Source organism: Lissotriton helveticus, chromosome 3_1, assembly GCF_964261635.1.
Source record: "Lissotriton helveticus chromosome 3_1, aLisHel1.1, whole genome shotgun sequence".
Lineage (NCBI taxonomy): Eukaryota > Metazoa > Chordata > Amphibia > Caudata > Salamandridae > Lissotriton > Lissotriton helveticus.
In genome coordinates this window covers 1,903,866,739-1,903,886,733 of record NC_136061.1, presented here as the reverse complement: position 1 = coordinate 1,903,886,733, position 19,995 = coordinate 1,903,866,739, and the positions used below count along the sequence as shown (strand labels likewise).

At 42.8% G+C, this 19,995-nt stretch overlaps 1 protein-coding gene across 1 annotated transcript in view; it reads right to left on the bottom strand.

Annotated features, from left to right (window-relative positions):
- Window positions 1–19,995, bottom strand: part of IGHMBP2 (immunoglobulin mu DNA binding protein 2) — a 326,225-nt gene that overhangs the window by 119,354 nt on the left and 186,876 nt on the right. Inside the window, exons 8-9 of the mRNA XM_078682888.1 lie at window positions 17,018–17,192; window positions 12,880–13,062 (exon numbers count right to left, since the gene is read on the bottom strand). Coding sequence (XP_078539014.1) covers window positions 12,880–13,062; window positions 17,018–17,192 — 358 coding nt within the window. The remainder of the gene's footprint in view (window positions 1–12,879; window positions 13,063–17,017; window positions 17,193–19,995) is intronic.

Genomic DNA, 19,995 nt, shown 5'->3' with positions numbered 1-19,995 from the left:
CTTTGTCATTTTTGTCTTGTTTTGTTTGTTAAATTAAGCTCTTTTTTCTAGCCAGGTGAGATATCTTTGTGCAAGGTATTTTTACTGTTTTACTTTTTGAAGTGTTGCACAAATACTTTACACATTGCTTCTCAAAATAATCCTGACTGCTCTGTGTAAACCTACTAGACAGTGAGCACATGTTAATTCAGGGTGTGTTTCTGACTTACCCTGACTAGGATCTTAGCACAATAAAACCTTATACTAATTCAGGCTGCATTTTTAAAAATATATATTTTAACAGTTTTCATGCATCAAATTACCATATAATACCACAGTCAAGCCTGACCAATATTATTATTCCTACACCATCACATAATTATAGTACAGAGTAAGTACAGTCCTGTCACTCTGCTGGCTCACTCTCCATTAAAAACCTCTCAACTTGAACATCTCAGGATGCAGAGCTGAAATGTTTAGTGCATTAAATACAGACAGTGTTTTCAGCATTCAGACCCTTTGGTTACCTTATTTTCAATTCTCAAATCAGTTTGCATTCATTATGTCTTACTCATTCTCCCTACTTTCACATTTACTTTTCTTGGAATATATCAGATGCCAATGAACCAGCCAACATCATGCCGCTCCTTTACATTGTTAACTTAAGTCTACTGTGCGTTCTGTTCTTTAATTGTTATCAAGTATTCCTATATACGCTCTTAAGTGAAAACCTCATGCACGTTTTGACAGAAACGGAGTGATATCACCAGAGCCAAAATATTTTTAGTCCCTTTTTAATATTTCCCTACTCTAGGAGCCATGCAGCAGCTAGTGTGGTGATCTACAAACCTATGTACACAGACAGGGGTCTCACCAACGCTCTGGTGGGCATAGCTCACAAGGATGGACAAGCATGGAGACTACCTCGGATCTGCCAGAGGGTACAATTAGCTATGCAGGATCCTCGCTTTGTTCTGAGAAGTCACAGACCACCTCAAGAACAACTTCACAAGTCTCTTTTTTTGGCACTACGTTAGATCATATTTCATGCAAAGCTACAGTGTAAAGATTAAAATATTTGCAAGGCTTTAAACATTTAGAAATAGAATAAATAACTAACATTTTGGCCTGGGGGGCAATGGCAACTAATGGCAGGCCCCCAAGACAGGTGTGGACCGGTTCAGACAAGGGGAGGGAAGAAGGGGCGGTTATTTATCCAGGTCCAGCATACATGTCCGTGACTTAAACTAAACAAAATCGGTATGCAGTCCCTAACATAAAAAGCAGGGTTTAGTGTGTTTTATGTAAGGGCTCCATAACTGGTATGGAGTCACAGAAGTCGGGAGAAGAAACTGCTCCTTTCAGAAAAAGACCTTCACACACCCAGCCAGCTAGGTAACTTGATTCATCATCTGGTCTGCTCTTTATCGGGTCGGCGCTGCAATACCCGATCGGCACCCGTGATGGGGCCTTCTTGGCGGAGATCTTTTTTCCTTATGCCGGTGGGTGAGGTGCGTGTGGGGCCCTAAATCAGTGTAGGTGAAAAAGTGGTGTGTAGGGAAGTGATGCCCTAATTAAAAGTAAAATAAGGCTTGTATCTTCAACCTAGGGATGTGGAGTATATGCGCTGATGAAAAAAGGTCAACATGTTTCTTGCCCATTAACTTATTAGATCGCAATTCATCCGGACCAGATTTAGATCTACCTACACTTTTTGGTAGTGGTCAACAAGGGATAAAGTGTATACGTGACCACCATTACAGAACCCTAAAAAGTGGTACCTTGTACATCATAAAAACACAACCCCATTAAGGTCAAAGTTGCACAGCATCAGTTCCGGCTCGTGTAGATACTAATGTGTAGTGTCGGTTCCGCTCGGAATCGGAGGCTGTAGTCCTACCCTCACGAGGCCGGTTCAGACCGGTGCCTGGCGGCGCCCAAGGTGGTGCCATGGTTTTGAATTTTCGCGAGCGGGATGCACAGGATAGGTAATTGGCCAGTAGGCCAGTGGAGGTGAAGGGAGACACCTGGGCGGTCGTGGGGGCAGCCAGTTGAGGATATTAGGGGGAATGCAGCCCCACACAGTTACCTGTTTTTTCCTCTCTTGGCTGCCCCAGACGACCTCATTGCTGAGCCCGCGCCCTTGACCATGCTGCGACTGCTGGGGAGCGTGGCGGTGAAGCTGCATTTTTTCTCACCCTCCCATCTTCGTAGACAGTCTATTTTTGTGGGGCAGGGAACGAGTCATGTTTGATCACAAAACAGGTGGACAACCTTGGCATCAGTAATTGAAGTGCAGGCGAATTCTGAATTAGGAAGCCTTTGGCTTAAAACTCGGGCTGGAGTTGCCGATGAGAGGTAAGGAAGGGGTTGGGACTCCCACTACAGCGATTGTCCCTGGCTTCTCAAGGTACTCCATTACATGGCCCCGGAGAATGTCGGGGGATGGCATCAGCGACAGGGGACCAAGGTATGGCCTGGTTGCCCAGGCCCATCCCATTGGGTACCAGGGGGGATCCCTTCTTGTGTTGGCTCTGGCATGGTATGTTGGGGTTCCAGTTTTCATGCTGGCCCACGCACCCTCTTTTTTGAGGTGGCAGGCGAGTTCACCTTGTGATATGCAACTTGCAGTATGGAAACCACGGTCCCAAATCATTTGGATAGACAATGCTATGGTGCCAGGGGGTGGCCAGCCAGGACTCCTTTTGAGGATCTGTTGCTAGGCGATGACCTGTATTAGTTCCTCTAGTCAAAGGATTCTTGATGTAAATATTGTAAATGTCACATGAAAGTTTGGATAATTGTATAATTCTGTTTATATAAAATGTTGTATTTATGTTGATTGTAATAAATACGGCCTGAAAATTGTATATTCTCTAACGCAGCAATGGTCTCTGCTGGTCTCTTTCTCCCTTACAGGAATCCCCATTTGGAGGGAGGGATGATTGGGTAGGTCTCGGGCCGGTCCCCAAACTGTATTAAGCACTAAAAGAAGAAGGTGTTTATTTTAAGTCCAAGATCGTAAACATATCTGTCATGGAGTTTGCCATCAGAGTTTATGCATATTGACCTCTCAAATTAAAAAATAAAATAAAAACTCCCCCAGCCAACAGAAACCAGAGTTTTTGTACATGGTTTCCCTCTAGAAAAGTGAGGATTGTCCTTGTGACTGTATTCACTGGACATCCTGCAAAATCGGGATAAGTTATACTTGCATGAGGTAATGAGAAAATCAGGACACTGACTGATCACAGGATTAAACTCAGTCACTAGATTTCACATAACACTGCTCACCATAACTAATAGCAAAAATGATGAAGGTTACCTTTATCTTTATATATGAAGTGTGCAAGCAGGTTATAGCCATCATGAACCAAAATAAAACTTTCACTACATGTATGCATTAGTACACAACCATTTCAAACTACCCTACCCGTAAACAAGTCACAGGCCAAAAATGGTAACAGCCAGTGATATTTACAACGACATACACATAATAAACTTTCTGTCAGGCCAGCTTTTGCTGGAAATACAAGTGCATCTCTTTTCCACAAACTCCTGCATACAAGACTTGCTGGTTTCGCAGTCGGGGAAAGTCAGCCGCCACAGGGAGGTATGGGGGATCTGCACTGCTGTGCGTATTACGGGTTGCCTGATCCACGAGTGGACCGTGGCAGTCTGACCGCCTGCTTCAAGGAGGCAGTGACGAAGGATTTGGGGTGCGTACTCACCCCTTTCTTTTATCTCCAGGCCTCCACTTCACAGCAGGATCTTCATCCCGAGGATTAAGACCCTGTGTGCGGCAATATACAGGTGAGTCTTTTCGTACCATTTACCGATTGCCAGGACTGCCCACATATTGGCTGAACCCCGGTAAAGTGTATATGATATTTTTCCACATATATCATGCATATGTGTGTACCCAACACATATGTAGTCAAAATGCACACACAGGCATCAATATATTTAAAAAAAAGTAGTCACCATTGCTACAAGATCCCCGCCTCCACACGACTGGCCCTGTGGTCAATTCGTAATACGGCGGTCTTTGGACTGCCAGCACCGTGGGCTGCTGGCGGGGGTGGACGCAGTTCTATGGCAGTCTGACCACCAAACTTGTAAAAAGGCCCTAAATACATATCTGAATTAAAAATGTTCCAATGTTTATAGGCCAATGAGACAAGTTTGGGTAGGTGCAAGACATCTTAAATTCCCATTATGCGTTCAGTTACTTCACGTTCTCTAATGGTCATATAGTGTAATAAGTGGTCTTTTGGGTTTTTAAAGACTTTCATGGTCGCTCCTTCTAACACAAATTTAAGATATTTCCACCATTTAATTTCATTGTGACGTTTTATATGAAGCATTTGCGCTACGATTTCGATATACCGAATGGTCACCTTTAGGTACTATGGATGCATTATGTGCATTACAAAGCGGCCTTACCCACTGTAGGTTCAGTATGTATTGCTGTTGCGATTACTGTACATAACCATCTGACTGAATCAGATATACATTTTCTGCTAATGGTGTCAGTGAATCAGAGATGAATTATTCATTCCGTTCTAAAAGATACAACAGCAAAGCACTCAGAATCACTCCATACTACGAGGAGATTGTTGATATCTATCAATCACAATTCAGCATGATAAAATAATCATTCAATTTACAGTTTGCTTGCACAATTTTAAAACAAATCTGCATTTAAGGATACAAATGATATACCCAAGGGGCCCTGTCGAATTTTTGCAGGAAGACTTGATCATCAAATAAAAACAATGTCATGACTTACTTAGGGGCTGATTAGGAGTTTGGCAGCCTGTGGACTGCCAAACTCAGTGACGCAGCGGTCCGGCCTCCACGCACTGGTGGTCTGACAGCCGTATTACAACGTTGATGGTCAGACCGCCATTGGACTGCCGCAACCGACAGGGAACGCATTCCCTGGAAGTGGCGCGGTGCTCAGGGGCTCACAATATGCTGGGAGTGCTGCTGTGGCACCTCCATGCATATGACTAGTTTCCTGACCGCCAGCGGTCTCATGGAGGTTCTTAATCCATGAAACTGCTGATGGCCAGGAAACAATAGGGGCCCTACTGGGCCTCCTTTACCCTATGTATGTTGGTGCATGTAAGGGGGAGCATGGTGTGCCCCATCTACATGCAAGTCCAGTTCCTGCACGGCATGGACATAACAGTCCATGTCGTGCTGGAACTTGCTTTGGCGTTCCCTTTGCGGAGCCTTTTTGAACGGCACTGCCGTGGGAACACCAAAGGACAGCCTGCCAGAAAACTTGTAATCTGCTGGGCGGCTGGCAGTAGAGTTTGGCGATGCGGGCGGTAGAGTGCCACCCCGCACCGCAAAACTCGTAAATTAGGCCCTTAGTCTTTCACATTTTCATATGATCCTGTCAACTGAGTAATTTAAACCATTAAAAAAATAACGCATGGCTTGCAATCATTTGCTCCTCCTCACTCTCTGTTTCATCTTTCATGGCCTCTATGCCTAACTTGTGAAGTCCTTGCCTCCTCTAAACAAATCACAAAGTTAGGCCGGTCTTGTTAAGAGCCGAGAGAGCTACCACGTCAGAATCTTGCTTGTTCTGGAAACCCGAGAAACAGTGGTTCAGACTGATTTTTTTCTCCTTCTCTCACCTCAGTTTTGCAAACTATTTAGTTTTTTTTATCCATTGCTACCAAGTTAAAAAAAATGATAAAACTGATTTTAATTTGTTGTACAGTCGGGAAGTAAAACAATACTAAATGTAATTTACCATGGTAATTTTACCTTGAAAAGCATAATTACTTTTGTATATTAGATGACTGACAGGCAAATATATATTAGGTCACTGGTTTAAATTATTTTTGATTTCTGAATGAACAAATAGGTTTTGCACTAATGGAGCAAACAGGTTTATACCATCCTCCAGAGCGTATTATGCCGACAGCATCAGAAAGCTGTTTATGCTTATGTCTGATTTATAATCTGGTTCTGTCGGGTAGCGAGAAATTGCTTTAAAGAATGGTTAATTCAGTTCAATCTATACGTAAAGTAAACCCTCTCGGAATAGTCCAATCAAAAAATATATAATCTTTATATTAACAAATATGCACAATACACAGGAATTACTTCATTCTGTGATAACACAAGTTTCAATAAATGGTAAAATCATTACAAAAAACATGTGGTGCACGTGACTGTCAGTGAACAAAGTGATCAGTGCATTCAATCCAGTGACACATATATACAATATATACAGTGAAATTGGGGGGTGGGGGGGGAGAAAGGGCCAGTATGTTCAATTGAACATACTGGCCCTTTCCCCTCCCCCCCCCCAATTAAAGATTATATATTTTTTGATTGGACTGTTCCGAGAGGGTTTACTTTACGTATAGATTGAACTGAATTAACCATTCTTTAAAGCAATTTCTCGCTACCCGACAGAACCACTTTGTATTCAACCACGCTTACCCAGGTTCTGAGGGACACAGGGTCACCCCTTTTATGTAAACCTGATTTATAATCTGAACAAACTTGGTCTTCCGCAGCCCGATACAGAAACTTGAAACAGGGAGCAGTATGACAGGAGAAACTGTAGTAACTCTCACAGTGGGAAGTAAGATTTGAGTCAGTCCACTGTTTAACAGTGGCCAACTTTCTTGTCATACCCATTTGCTTGATTCTTATTCAATGACTTTCTTATCTCTTATTGTGTTTCCCCCTTCCCCGGGCATGGCTTCTTTATCCTCCTTCTGAGTGGATAACTTGTCATGCATGTGTTTTTTGCTCTTGCCCTTGTGTGCTGCTATGCTCCTCACATCTTCCCCCCCTGGGCTCACTGTGCTGCTCCCACTCCTCCAGCTCTTTTGCTGCTTCCTTGGATCTGCTCAGCTTTTGACATTTTTCCCCCTCAAACCACCTCCTAACTGCAGCTCCTCTGTTGCTCAACCACTCCATGTTGCTCAGCACTGCCCCACGTTGTAGAGTTGCTCTACTACCCCTGCTTCTCCATTGCTTCCACACCTCTCCTTACACTGTTTTTTCCATAGTCTTCTACCGGGCCACTCCTTTTTCTAAAATACACTTTTATGCACTTCTAATTTACTTGGCAAGGTAAATTAAAAGTGTTAATAAATTATGTGATTATACAGGCACAAGTACACATCATTGTGCTGGCTGGCTATTTTTAGGTCTCTTTTTTGCCGATGCCAATCTGCATCGGCAGAAATTTCTTTTTTTGCCAATGCTGAATGGGCATCAGCAGCACTGCCAAAGCCAAAAGGTCGCCAAAAGTAAGATCTATTGAATTGGTCAATTCTTATTCAAACTGGACAGGAAGAGTGCAAGTCTAACTGCAGCCAGGCACTATTGTGCTTGCGCACAATAATTAGCTTTTAGTTTAAAACCTTTGATTAATTGTTGAATGATGTTCAAACATATCGAAATCAGTGCAATTTAGCTATATGAATATGTTCCTACACAATCCTGCTAAAATGAGGTAACATCTTGCTATAACAATGTGCAGGTAAACATAATTCCAACCTACTCATGTCCTTTATTAAAGGGATATCGGGATCCCCAAGGAAACCATCTTCCATTTCAGTTTCAAAACTATTAATTATAGATTCGGCTCCCAGAGGACTAGGTTTGTTGCTGTGGTACATAAACTAATCTCTGCCTGTTCATCTTAAGGGAGAAACTGCAACATGCACTGACCTACTTTTTCAGACGGCTTCTTTTCATAGGAGGAAGAACAGAAAGATATTCATATTGCTGAGAGCTACTTGCTACCTGGGTTAGCAACACAGTAGATTTATAAAAAATACGAGCTGGAGCTCATTAAAAAACACAGAGCGATAAAGGATGGAGGGAACAGTAGACGGTGTTATGCTAACTGACAGCCACCAAAATAACGGCAGGGCTCCAGTGATGGGTGCCAAAGTGAGGGCAGGGCAGCCACAGAACTGGGGTGGGGGTTGAAAAGGATGATAGTGGGTAGGGCACCAATCCCAAATCTGATCAGAAAAATGATTTAATAGAGGTGAGACAAGACAGTATGATGCAACAGCCACCATGTCAGTTGCCTGTGTGCAGCTTGGCTCACTCTCAGACATCAGAGACTACATGTACGACCGCATTTAGTGGTCACAAACAACCAATCGGGCCATTTGCGACCACTAAATAGGTCTGTGGCATATACAAACCCTATTTTGCGAGTCAGTAACCTATTACGACTGACAAAATATGGTTTGCGACGCTATTATGGAGTGTGCCAAGGGCGTCCCTTCCTAATAGCGACTTGCAGGGCCATGTATGAATGTTTTGCTACCAAAATGCGGTTGCAAAACATTTGCATTTTACTGCCAATGGAAAGTTGATGATAGACCATTCGCAAAGGGGAAGGGGTCCCCATGGGGCCTCTTCCCTATTGCGAATGTGGGTGCAAATATTTTTTAAGAGCAGGAGTACCACTGCCTGCTCTTAAAAAAATGAAAGGAAAATGGGCTAAATTTCACAAAAAAACAAGCATTTGTAATGCAATAGGTCTTGTATTTGCGAGAGTTGAAGCTATTGGCACTGTAAATGAGAATCCCTTTTATTTATCTGTTTTAATAATTAACACATAAATAAAAGGATCAAACTTGTGTAAATGCGAGAACTATTTCATTTCAAAGAAGCGGCCCTCATTGTCCCGGGTTACTTGGAAAGTGAAAGCACGCCTGGTGTGCTGAATGTGGCAGACAAGCATGTCGTGCCTGCAGTAGGAGACACTCGTTAAAGAAAATAGTGCTTACAGACTAAATACGACATAACGATTAACAACAGAAGTAAAAGAGCCAGTCCTCATGGGAGGTTACAAATGAAGTAAAGGAGGACTAACAAGCCTATTAAGGAATCAGAAGCCAGCATTTACAAAGGACAATGACACAAGTCAATGAAAAATGTGGGCGGAGCTTCAAGTCCATACTCTAATACAGCGTGGCTCGCAGAGCAGCGCAAGCACTGTCCAAGCGCAACCTAAAAAAGTGCTTTATTAAACAAGCATTGGCAAAGCCAATAGGTTTCACCTTTGGGACCTTATAAGTTTAGCCATGCAGCAGATTATCCCCTATTAGCATGCCCACATCCAACATTTTGGCAATATTGCAAGGGAGAAGCAAAAGGGTGGGTGGGGAGAAGATGTCATTAAGTTGGTGGCTTAAATATACACAGGCTAAAAATCTGTACTTAGTGAGCCGCCCAACTAGTATTTTGCTGCTTCTGTCTTTGCATGCAGATATATAATACTGGTACAACAAGTAACATTACATGTACAACAGGCTAGGGCTATTGGCTTTGCCAATGGTTGTTGTTCGTGTAAATCAGAAACAACTATGGCTTTGTTCTATACAATATTGAACATGCTTCATTTCTGAAATGATGAGACTGTGAAAGTACTATAGCGAGGTTCAATGAAGTTACATCAAAGGCAGGGAAGGGTGGTACTGCTGCAGAGGGAAGATTTAATTTCACCCTGAGGGCAAAAATGAAGAGCCCGATAGAGACTCGGTGCGGCACCTGCTTTATCGAACTGCCGGTGCTGAGCACCGACAAGACCCGGCCCACTTAAAGCCCTAATCTTACTTCCACCAAGTGAACTCTCAGGATTTCTGAGTATGTAAAGATTCTGCGACAGTGGGAGTCGTGGGCCATTGACTATTCTCAGTCTATCTAATAGACAATACAAAAAGCCACCCTAAAAGATCCAGGCAGCAGGTGGCGCCATAGCAACAAGCTAATCCGTTTTCTTGTTTGAGGGGACTATACACCAACCGCCTTGTGAACTTCCGGTACTGCCTTGCCCTCCAAATTACTCCAGACTTAGTACAGAACACGAACTATAGCACATTATTTAAATCAACATAAGCAGTTTTAAATAATGTCAACCTTATTCCACAGACATCCCTCTGTTATCGTTTTTCAGTTGGCAGAGGTTTGTTTCTGTAGCAGTGAGAGAAAAAAAAACCTAACATCCTCCAAGATACACACATTTCAAAACAAGCGTTTTCACTTTATTTATTTTTAACACACATATACCAGTGCTCACAGCAAGGTGTGCTGCCTTGGCACCCTTTCTGTGGTGTCACACTCACATACACATTCCACCATAATGAAATCATATTAGCTGACGAGCTTCATTAATACCCACACAGACGGCCCACGTTCGCATGGGCAGGTGTGACCAAAATTCTTACAGCCTGGCTGTGCCAAACCCAAATGCAAACAGCTGACCATAAAAGGGTTCATTTCATAAAGGTGGTATAGTTTCATTGAGGCTGGGAAAATGGTGGCCGAATGAGGGTCTTGCCCATCGTCAGTGGCACGTCAGTGCGCCGTTCCTATTAGCAGCTGGCCTTCCGCGAAGCATGGTGAAATGCAATTAATATAGCCTGCACGGGATTTGAAATTCATCTGAAAGCATATGAGGCTTGTCAATCATGTAATGCTTCGAGCTCTCTTTTTATCCTGTTTTGGCAACTGTACAACAATTTAAAGTAGCACAAAACAAGCTTGAAAGAGGTATACAAATAAAGTGTAAACAAGCTTAAACACATTTAACAAGTTCAAACACATTCAAACATTTTGTGACCAAGCAGTAGTAACACTAAAATGTGATCAACTTGGCCACGTGCAGGTGATAGATTTTGCTCGCCTGTTTGGATAGTTTACAGAGCTAGATTTCAAATCAATTACTTATGTTATGCAGTCAGATATTTTCCCCATGCAAGGAAATATTACCTTTTTATGTGTCAAAGTACACATTATACATGCTTGAACATGTTTCTGCTATTTGACAAATGTAAACGTACTGCAACGCCTGAATGTAAACGTGATTTTGCACTGTTGTGTGTGTTTATTCTCTGTTTAGGCAGCAGACATGTCACCCATTTGCTCCACAGCGCCCAGGCGTTCTTGCGGCCTGGTTGACGTCCAAGAAAACCACGTAAATAATCATTTTAACATATTGCCTGCACACGCTCATGTAATATAGCAGCACGAGAAATGGATGAACAGCACAGCGAGGATAAACGGGCAACTCAGTCCTTCAAAAAACGTGCCAATAAAATCTTCATTGTGTAACATAGAAAATGGTCTTTTTTTCTCCACCAATGGCAAGCCGTCCCTGGGCAAGGCAGAGCGAGAGGGCGGGGGAGGGAGAGGGTGGCAGGGAGCCAAGCTTCCCTCACTCCTCGCAGACAAAGCCTGAACCCATGACCTTCACAGCACATGCAGAGCCAGCATGCCACACCACAGGTGTGTCCGCATACTGGCTCAGCCGGCTGATTTCTGAGATCCCTTCAAAACATGTATTCACCATGAACGAAGCGCTCGTATAGTACTAACACAGAGGAAGCCACTAGGTTACAGAATTGTACTATAGATTCGCTCATTCGTGTTTTTAAAGTTACAACGTACTTTGAATGATAAAAAAAAACCACTCCATCTCTTGTTTGGTGTTGACAAGTGACTCTTGGACCCATGCCGGTTGAGTGATATTCAGCCACATGAGGATTAAAGAAGTGTACTAAGATGTAAAATACAACTACTGGGATTACCAGGGGGTGTTAAGAGCAGCATAATACGTGTAACTGCAAGCCATGATTCCATTACACTTCTAGTACCAAGAGCGAGTAGCAGTGAGCTATGAAAGGACTGCAGGAGTGAAAGTCAGCGACAGTAAGAGAACGTTTATGGAAAACGCAGAACTGTTCTTGGAAAGGGGGAGGGGAAAGCACACTGCTGCTACTACAGCTCAGACCCAAAGGAAGAGAGCGAGCTTTCAAAACAAGAGACGGACGGCAGAGCGGCACGTAAGAGGGGAGGGGAGGGCATACGCTGCTCACAGAAAGAATACAAGACAGCAGCCCGCACAGATGCAAGGGCATTTGTGGGGAGGAGGACAGCAATACCACATAATTAGATTAGAGTACAAAATAAGGGAAAGGGAGGATGTGGCACAACGCTCTCAGCAAACTCAAAATCTCTGGAAATATAAACACCTATTAATGGAGGGAAGCTAATGTATACAGAACGGAGGGAAGAGAGGCAGGGACTCTGCACAGATTCAGGAAAGAGTCATAACAAAACAAGCTCATATGCGAAAGTAAAAACGACCTTTGAAATATGAACCAGAACAGATGGCATCATACGCGCCGCTGCATGCTCCTGACAGCTGTAGGCCGTGGGACGAAACATTTAGTGGGAAAGGTGGGACATGTACCCGCCTTTGGCCAATAGCATGCTTTCATTTTGAAAGCCACACACAATGGCCAATACAATGTGTGCAACAAAAAAAAAAAAGCCGCACGCACAAGTTCCCTGAAAAGCTGGAGTGGTTCCAAGAGGTCATCTCCTGGGGCAGCGCATGCGCGCTGCGCTAGGCCCGACCTAAAAAGTAGTCACACACATGGTGGGCTGCTGACACTAGCCGGCCACCATCCCTCTGAGTGCCGGACATTCACAATGGGTCGCAAATTGCGACCTGCCTGATGAATTTTAAAGAGGCAGGTCCCTTGTGAACCATTCAGGAATCACAAACAGTGCCTCAGACACTGTTGTAAATTCCATTTTGTGAGTCGCAAATTGTGAACCGCAAAGAATTGCAATTTGCGACTTTCAAAATGGAATGGTCGTACATCTGGCCTCTGACTCCTAGTGTGCTGATGAGTCGAGCGAGTAAACCAACTTACCTTCAAAGCAGTTACCTTAAAGCATATTCCTGATTTTAATCACCTCATTTACTTATTTTTCACTTAGTAAACCTTCATTTTCATTAGTGACTGGATGAACAGTAAGATAGCTATGCATCTTTTCAGTAATAAACAAAATAAAATAAAAAATTTGAATATTGTAACTTACTTTAACAAATGAATTGCAACAGATGAGTGTGCATTCAGACGCCCACTATACAATTCTTCAGAAGCCCATTGCATTATAGACTTATGCATCCGGTACTGCACTGTCAGCATCTTTACCACCTTCTCACCATACTTCTCAATTAGACGCTCCATTAAACTCAGAGAAAGGCCTTTTGCAGCAGCACTAGAGCCAGGAAGAATAAATTAACAAACCTGAGGTAAGAGAACGTGAATGTATCCACAATATTTACGTCAACAAAAAATAATTTAGCAAAGTCAACTGTAGGAGAACGATACTATAGGCAGTTCATATTAACCAACATTGAGAATAGGCACGAAAACAAAGAAAGTACTACATACATACATTTACATTGAAATCATTTGTTTTACACCAATTTGTAAGCTTAATATCCAAGTAAAAAAGGCAATAAATGTAGAATATTTTATAAATCATGTGGTCTATTTAACCTTATAACAGAAGCTTCCATTTTAAATTGTCCTGTGAAAGTTTGAATGCAATTTTGAGAACTGGCATTTAGCAAAATGTAGAACACAAACTTCATAAATAAGTTTTACCAATAAAAATCTTTTTCAAATGAATCCAATCATAGCGAAGATCTCTAAAACTGAATTCTTTCCTCCAGACAGGCTATAAATACATCATGAATATGCTTTATGTATGCAAGTGTGAATGTATGGTGGGGAGAGAGTTATAGTTACTTTAGGGCACACAATATAGTTATATGATATAAGTATTACTGGTGAAATTCAGTGGATTTGTTGGTTTAAAACGTTATGTTTAAACTGACATTTTCACCTAACTGTAACATCCATTTAAGCTTTGTTTTTTTTCTGTGAATTTCTAAGTTTTTTTCTGTAAAGTAGGCTATAATTACAATTTTACCTAGAATATCCTTTTAAGTTTTGTTTTTTTCAGAGAATTTCTAAGTCTTTTTAATGTAAAGTAAGATGCCAGGCCAGGCCCTGGACCCAACCCCGTGGGTGCCCACCGACGTGCACAGCGGCTACATCATTTACCAATATAAAGGGTATCATTTTAAGTAAGGCAGACAGATTTAATTTTTCAAAGGGTCAGAACATAAAAATATAAAAAGGGGCCTATTGGTTTTATCAAGGGGTCAGTGCATCAGCCAATACAAAGGAGACCTATTGACTTTATCAAAAAGTCACCAATTACTAAAATCAAGTGTATATTTTATAAATTCACACATAGCATGTTTATTAATCTTGATTGTCACAATATTTTCAATATGGCACTTAAAAAAAAACAAATTAAACATCTCTTTGAGGCTTTTATAAAAACATTTTTCAGGCCGGCCACAAAGTGAAGCCACAGAATGAACCACACATGGTTCCTGCAATCCATCTAAAGAGCATACAGATCCAACTTGGAGTGTTTTAAAAAATATGTTAAGCTCTCATGGGGTCATGGATTCAATGACCCAGGAGACGTAGTGTTTTTTTATTTTATTTAATACTACTAAAAAGCCCTTTTTAAAAAAAGATAGTTTTTTTTTACATGCAGTGGGTGCCCCGGTAAACGCACAACTTGTCAAGTTTTTGGGGCTGCGGGGTGCCCCAAGGCCCCCCTCACCTAAATTGAAAAGTCAGCCCTAGGGTTGAGGTTCCTGGGTTAAGAAACTAGGGGAAGGGGGCCTAAGGCCCCAGGGGATAGGGTCCAAGGCGCCTTTCTGAGGATCAGGGAGAGAGACTGCACGTCCCCTCCCCTAAATGTCATATCCGACCCAGGGGATGGGGCACCAGGAGCCTCGTAAAGCTAAGGGAAGGTGGCACAATTCCACTCCCCTATAACAATAATTGTGCCAGTCCCTGAGTCCTAAAATGGCTGTCGCCACATCTTTGATGAGATGGCAGTGAATCAGATCTTATATTTTGATCTGCTGGGTCCGTGGTTTCTTCGCAGCGCAATGTATACATAAAGTTTAACCCTAATTTCTCAAATACTACTGAACACATTTACACCAAACCACAGAAAGCAGGCTTCTGGGCCACGATCTTGCTTTCTGCCAAAATTTGGTGTAATTTCGTTCAGCCATATTTGCGAAATAACTGCTCAATTTTTGTATGGAAAACTGCATAAGGAAAAACGTTTTTTGGGACTCTCTCCTCTTTTTCATGGCCCCAACTTGACAAGTCACCCCAAAACTTTGAAGGAAGGAGCGGAGGTGGTTGAGATGGTTTTTTTTTTGCAGAACATTCCTCAAAGGTACCAAAGTTTTAAGCACACCAAAAATCCATTTCTTATGGAAACGTGGTCCTAACTACAAATACTCAGTGGTGACCGCCACTAGGATGGACAGGCGAACGCACAGACAGATAAGGTTAAGGCATTTAGTAAACATCCACATAATAAGGTGTGAAAGAAGCTGGGGAAATAGTGTGTTTTGTGACTTCTCTTCTGGCAGACTCTTCCTCTTACATGCTGGTGAGAATGCTGTGGCAAATGAGGTGGTGGGGATATCTTGCTCCCTCATGCCAACAATATGTAAAGAGGTGTCACAGACCAGAACGTGAACTAGCACAGGAGAACATTTGAAATCCCAAAACACCTTGTGATGTCGTAAAACTGAACAAAAAAGAGCCAGTAGAAAATAACAGGGCCTACTTAACCACAGATTGGGACTCTTAGTACTTCATGACTGGTTGGGAACTGCACGATGGAGCAGACATGACCAGACATAAACTTAAAAAAATATAGGTTTAGTCTGCTTCTTGGTCTTCACCATGCATTCTCATTTAGTTAAAACATGCAGGGTTTGAGCACTGCATATGCTTAAATGACTTAATTCCAGTTTGTGCTGCTACAGCTTCCCTCTTCAAGATGGTGTTCAATCATTTTCATGTGAAGCCATTTCCTGTTCTATACATAAATAATGGAGCTCAGTTCTGAGAAGGAAGAGTCAGACCACTTTCAATTACCCAATTTTTCGGCATGTTCATTACCCATCTCAGAACTTGGGTATACGTTTGCCATTTTTTTTCTTTGCTGTTGCTCTTCCATTATGAATAGTTTAGCCAGGGAGTTTATACTAAACTTTACTCCACTCTGTCTCACAGCGGTTTTAGTATGTTGCTTCCCAACTCTGGTGAAGTTCTTCATCTTCAACTAAATGCTATTCATATTGCCAGGTAGTTTTTATACCCTGTTGTGACTTTTTTCTCCTAACTGGGAACCTCTTAAGGAGACTTACAACACATTTCACATGTCTGTTAAGTGCAGGGTGGCAAGGTGGACACTGAAAGGAGTCACTCTTTCTTCAACAAGTGCGAAGGAAACAAGAGCGCTTCCCCGAGTCCAGTCCTTGACAGGCTGGTATGTGGCAGGGGATGGTTTTTCCTATGGTAATAAAATATCACTAGACATTTGAGATAAGCAGATTCAGAGTGCCGCTCAGTGTTGTGGGGTGCTATATACAGGAGCTGCTCTCCACCTAAACTTGGGAACTACCCAGAGTTTTCTGCTTCTTTTTGCAATATATATATTATATATATATATATATACATATATATATATATATACACACATACATAGATACACACACACACACACTTCCTGTTATGGTTAAGCACATATACATGAAATAAATCATGGTTTACACTTAGTCCCACATTTATTTCTGGTTATCCCGGTTTCTGCTTTTCAAAATCTGGTCAACCTAGCACTTAGAGAACAGGAGTGGGTATGTTTGATGAGTGTGTAACAGTTTACAGTATTGGCTGTGCAAAGCTTTGGAAAATTAAATCTCAAAACAGTTTTCCTGATCATTACATCGTAAAGCCAAACTCCAGTAATTGGCAGTAGAAGACGTAAGAATCTAATAGTAGGTTTATTTGACTGCATTGTATTCTAGTATAGCATTCTAATGTAATTTCATTCATATAGCGCCTACTACCCCTGTAGATGTGTTGAAGAGCATATGTCAAAAAAGCGAAAAGGAATCTAGCGTAAATGTGTTGCTCGAAATACTTCTGGCATCACATCTGTGACTATTGCTGGTGGCAAATGTGTTGATAAGGTGGCGAGGGATATGTTAGGAGCCTAAAATAGTTTACAAACTGAGTGAACAGTTTACAAATTGTATATTAAGTTTTCTTACTTGTGAGAAATTATAGTGGGTGGTAGCTGTTTGTGATCTCCAGCCAAAACACATTTTTTGGCCTTCAGCAAAGGGATCCAGCAGCTTGCTTCCAATGCTTGTGCACACTCATCGATCACAACTAAATCAAAGTGATTTTCCGGAAGTAACTTTAGTGGGCCATCATTGGAAGCACCTAAAATTGGGATTACAAAGAAATATCATATAGAATATTTCCTTAGAACAATGGCATTGTATAACAGTATGCTAATCAAAACAACAATTTATTAAATAAATAGCAGAGATGGCATTTTGATTGTAATTTCAAGACATGCAAAAGGTATTGATGGCTCAAAAAAAAAAACAACATACGGAAAAAGTGCCATTAGCACACAAAATTCTCAATTGCGGATTCATAAAATTATCATCTGCAGAATTCTATATTCAAGTATGCAAATTATGACCGTAGAACATCTGCCATTTGGGTAGATGGTCTGCATCCATTTGTGATGCTAGTGGGTGTTCGCCCCCAAAGGGTGTCCGGGGAAGGGTGTATACAAATGTTGAGACTATAACTTTGTAAAATGCTCATATGTGTTATGCCTTTCACACATTTACTTCACTTCTAAATGTACACCTGACAGAACTAGGTGTAAGTAGAGCAGTAATATAGCACAGTGAATGGAAATACCCATTTTTAGGTCTAGCCGGAGTCAGAGCGCATGCGCTGCTCTGCGAGACTTGTTGTGATGGAATATGTAAGAGAAGCCCCACCCACATTTTTCATTTGCTGTGTCATAGTCCTTCGTAAAAGCTGGCTTGCGAGTTGTTGTTAGGGTTGTTAGTCCCTCCTTGGTACCGCCTTGTCTGCATTTGTAAACACCTATGGCGACTGGCACCTTTACTTTGGATGCGACACGGCATGTCTTATTTAGATTGTAAGCACGCCTTTCTTTAATGGGTTTCTCATACTGCGGGCACAGCATGCTTTCCCCACCATGCCCGCTTTCACTTTCAAGCAGCCAGGGGCGGCTGGTATTAAGGGGCGTTGCCCCACCTACCAGCATCGGGGAAAAGGAAAACTAAAGGGGGAGAAATCAAATTTGAACACCAATGGAGCAGCAGTTTAAAGAAGTGATCACTGTTTGGTGCTCCCCTGTGAAACTTGAAACTTAAACTATGTAAATTAAAATATATATTTTTTGTACTTACTTTGTCTCGGAGTCTTCCTGCGCAATGTGCGCATGTGCAAAAGCTGGGCGAGAACTATTCCTCGCCCTCGAGGCACAAGCGAGGAGAGAGGAGGGAGGTGACATGATCAGCCTTGTGGGAGTGGCTGCATGAAGCGACAGTAAATAGGTTTCAAATGGGGCGATATTGAATTGGCCCAGGGTGCGGTCAGTGCAGCGCCATTCAGGGTAATGGGAAGGGGCAGGGCTGGCTCAAGGTGCATGGAGTGGTAACAATTGCAGCACTCCTTTCGCCCCCGTAAATTCGGCTTCCTAATTGGGTAAGGCCGAGGCGACCGGGAGTGGCTATGCATTTAGTTTCAGTTTCCGAGAGGGGTGTGTTTGTTGCTGGAAAAAGAAAGGCGCATGCAGCTTGGCTTCAAAGGACACACGTGCAGGTAACTTGCTAACAATTTAGATAGCAAACCGCAGTTAAAATCCGCAGCCTGTTAAACATTGCAAAAATAATTAGACCGTTAGCAACCTGGTTTAATCCCACACAAAGGGCAAAAGCTGTTTATCGAGATGAGCCACTATATAGCCAATGGGGGTTGTTCCAAAACCACCTCACAACCTCCTGCTATAGGGGCAAGAGGCACAGCGTTACCCTTGCCTCTTCAAAGGGTCACTGGGTGTTAAGGTGCAGGGAGTGGTTTAGTTCGGTTTCAGAGCCCGTTCCACGGCTGGTGATGCTCCTGGCCTTTATTTACGGCCTATTGATATCTAATTACTCGAGGGCCTTGTTAAATCTACGCTCTGGAATGCATTGCTGATCACAGCAGTGCGTGCGTCATACCGCGCACACTGCAATCGTGAAGTAATTAGCAGTAACTGTATCTAGATACGGTAGTGGGTTAAAAGCGTGCTCTGCACAAATAAATGCCTGCGCTGAGCATATTTGTGTGGTATTGGTCTGTCCTCCACCGGGACTGTTTAAGCGACTCGACTCAACACCGTGCTCACTCACATGAGACACAAAAACGCTTTCCACATAGTAAACACAGCACCTCGGAAACTAGCACTCCCCCGTGGCGTAGTGGGCCACCTGTCCAATGGGGGTAGAGCAAGCTCTACGCAAATTCATTTAAAATTACAATTTGCGATGCAGTCATACGTCCAAGGTTAGACTGACCAGATTTTGAAAACTAAAACCTGGACATGCCACAAACATTGACGTAGAACTACAATTGTCAACAACTGTGGGGCACAGAATGAATTAACTGTCAACACTCAGGGCCGGCGCTAGGCATGGGCAGTGTGGGCAGCCGCCCAGGGCCTCGCGCTAAGCCAAAACACAGGGGCCCCCCGCTTCCGTGTGAAAAGCCACACTTCCACAGTTAGCCCCCCTGCTCCTCTGAGCCCCCCTGCCCCACACTATCATATTACAAAAAGAGGCGCCTTGATCTTGCTGGTGAGGTAGTGGTGGCATTCCAGGGGGTGCAGTGGGGGAAGAGACAAACATAATGGGAAGGGACCAGCAATGATGTTAACTCACAGTGCGGGGGTGGCTCAGCGCCATTCTAGGTGACATAAGGCCCCTTTGTTTAGATAAGGAGAGGTGGGTGAGGGGAGGAGGGAGCAGCCAGATCAACTGGCTTTTGTTAACCTTCGCATCACTGATACAGACATTTTTTTTTTTAATGGAAATGTGCCTGCTCGTTACTGCTCCGAGGCTCAGGGGAGAGGAGCCCCCTTCCCTGGGTCTAAAAACACTGGAGTAAACTGTAAGGTCCAGGTGTGGGGGGCCCCCTTCCTTGGGCCTCGAAGCGC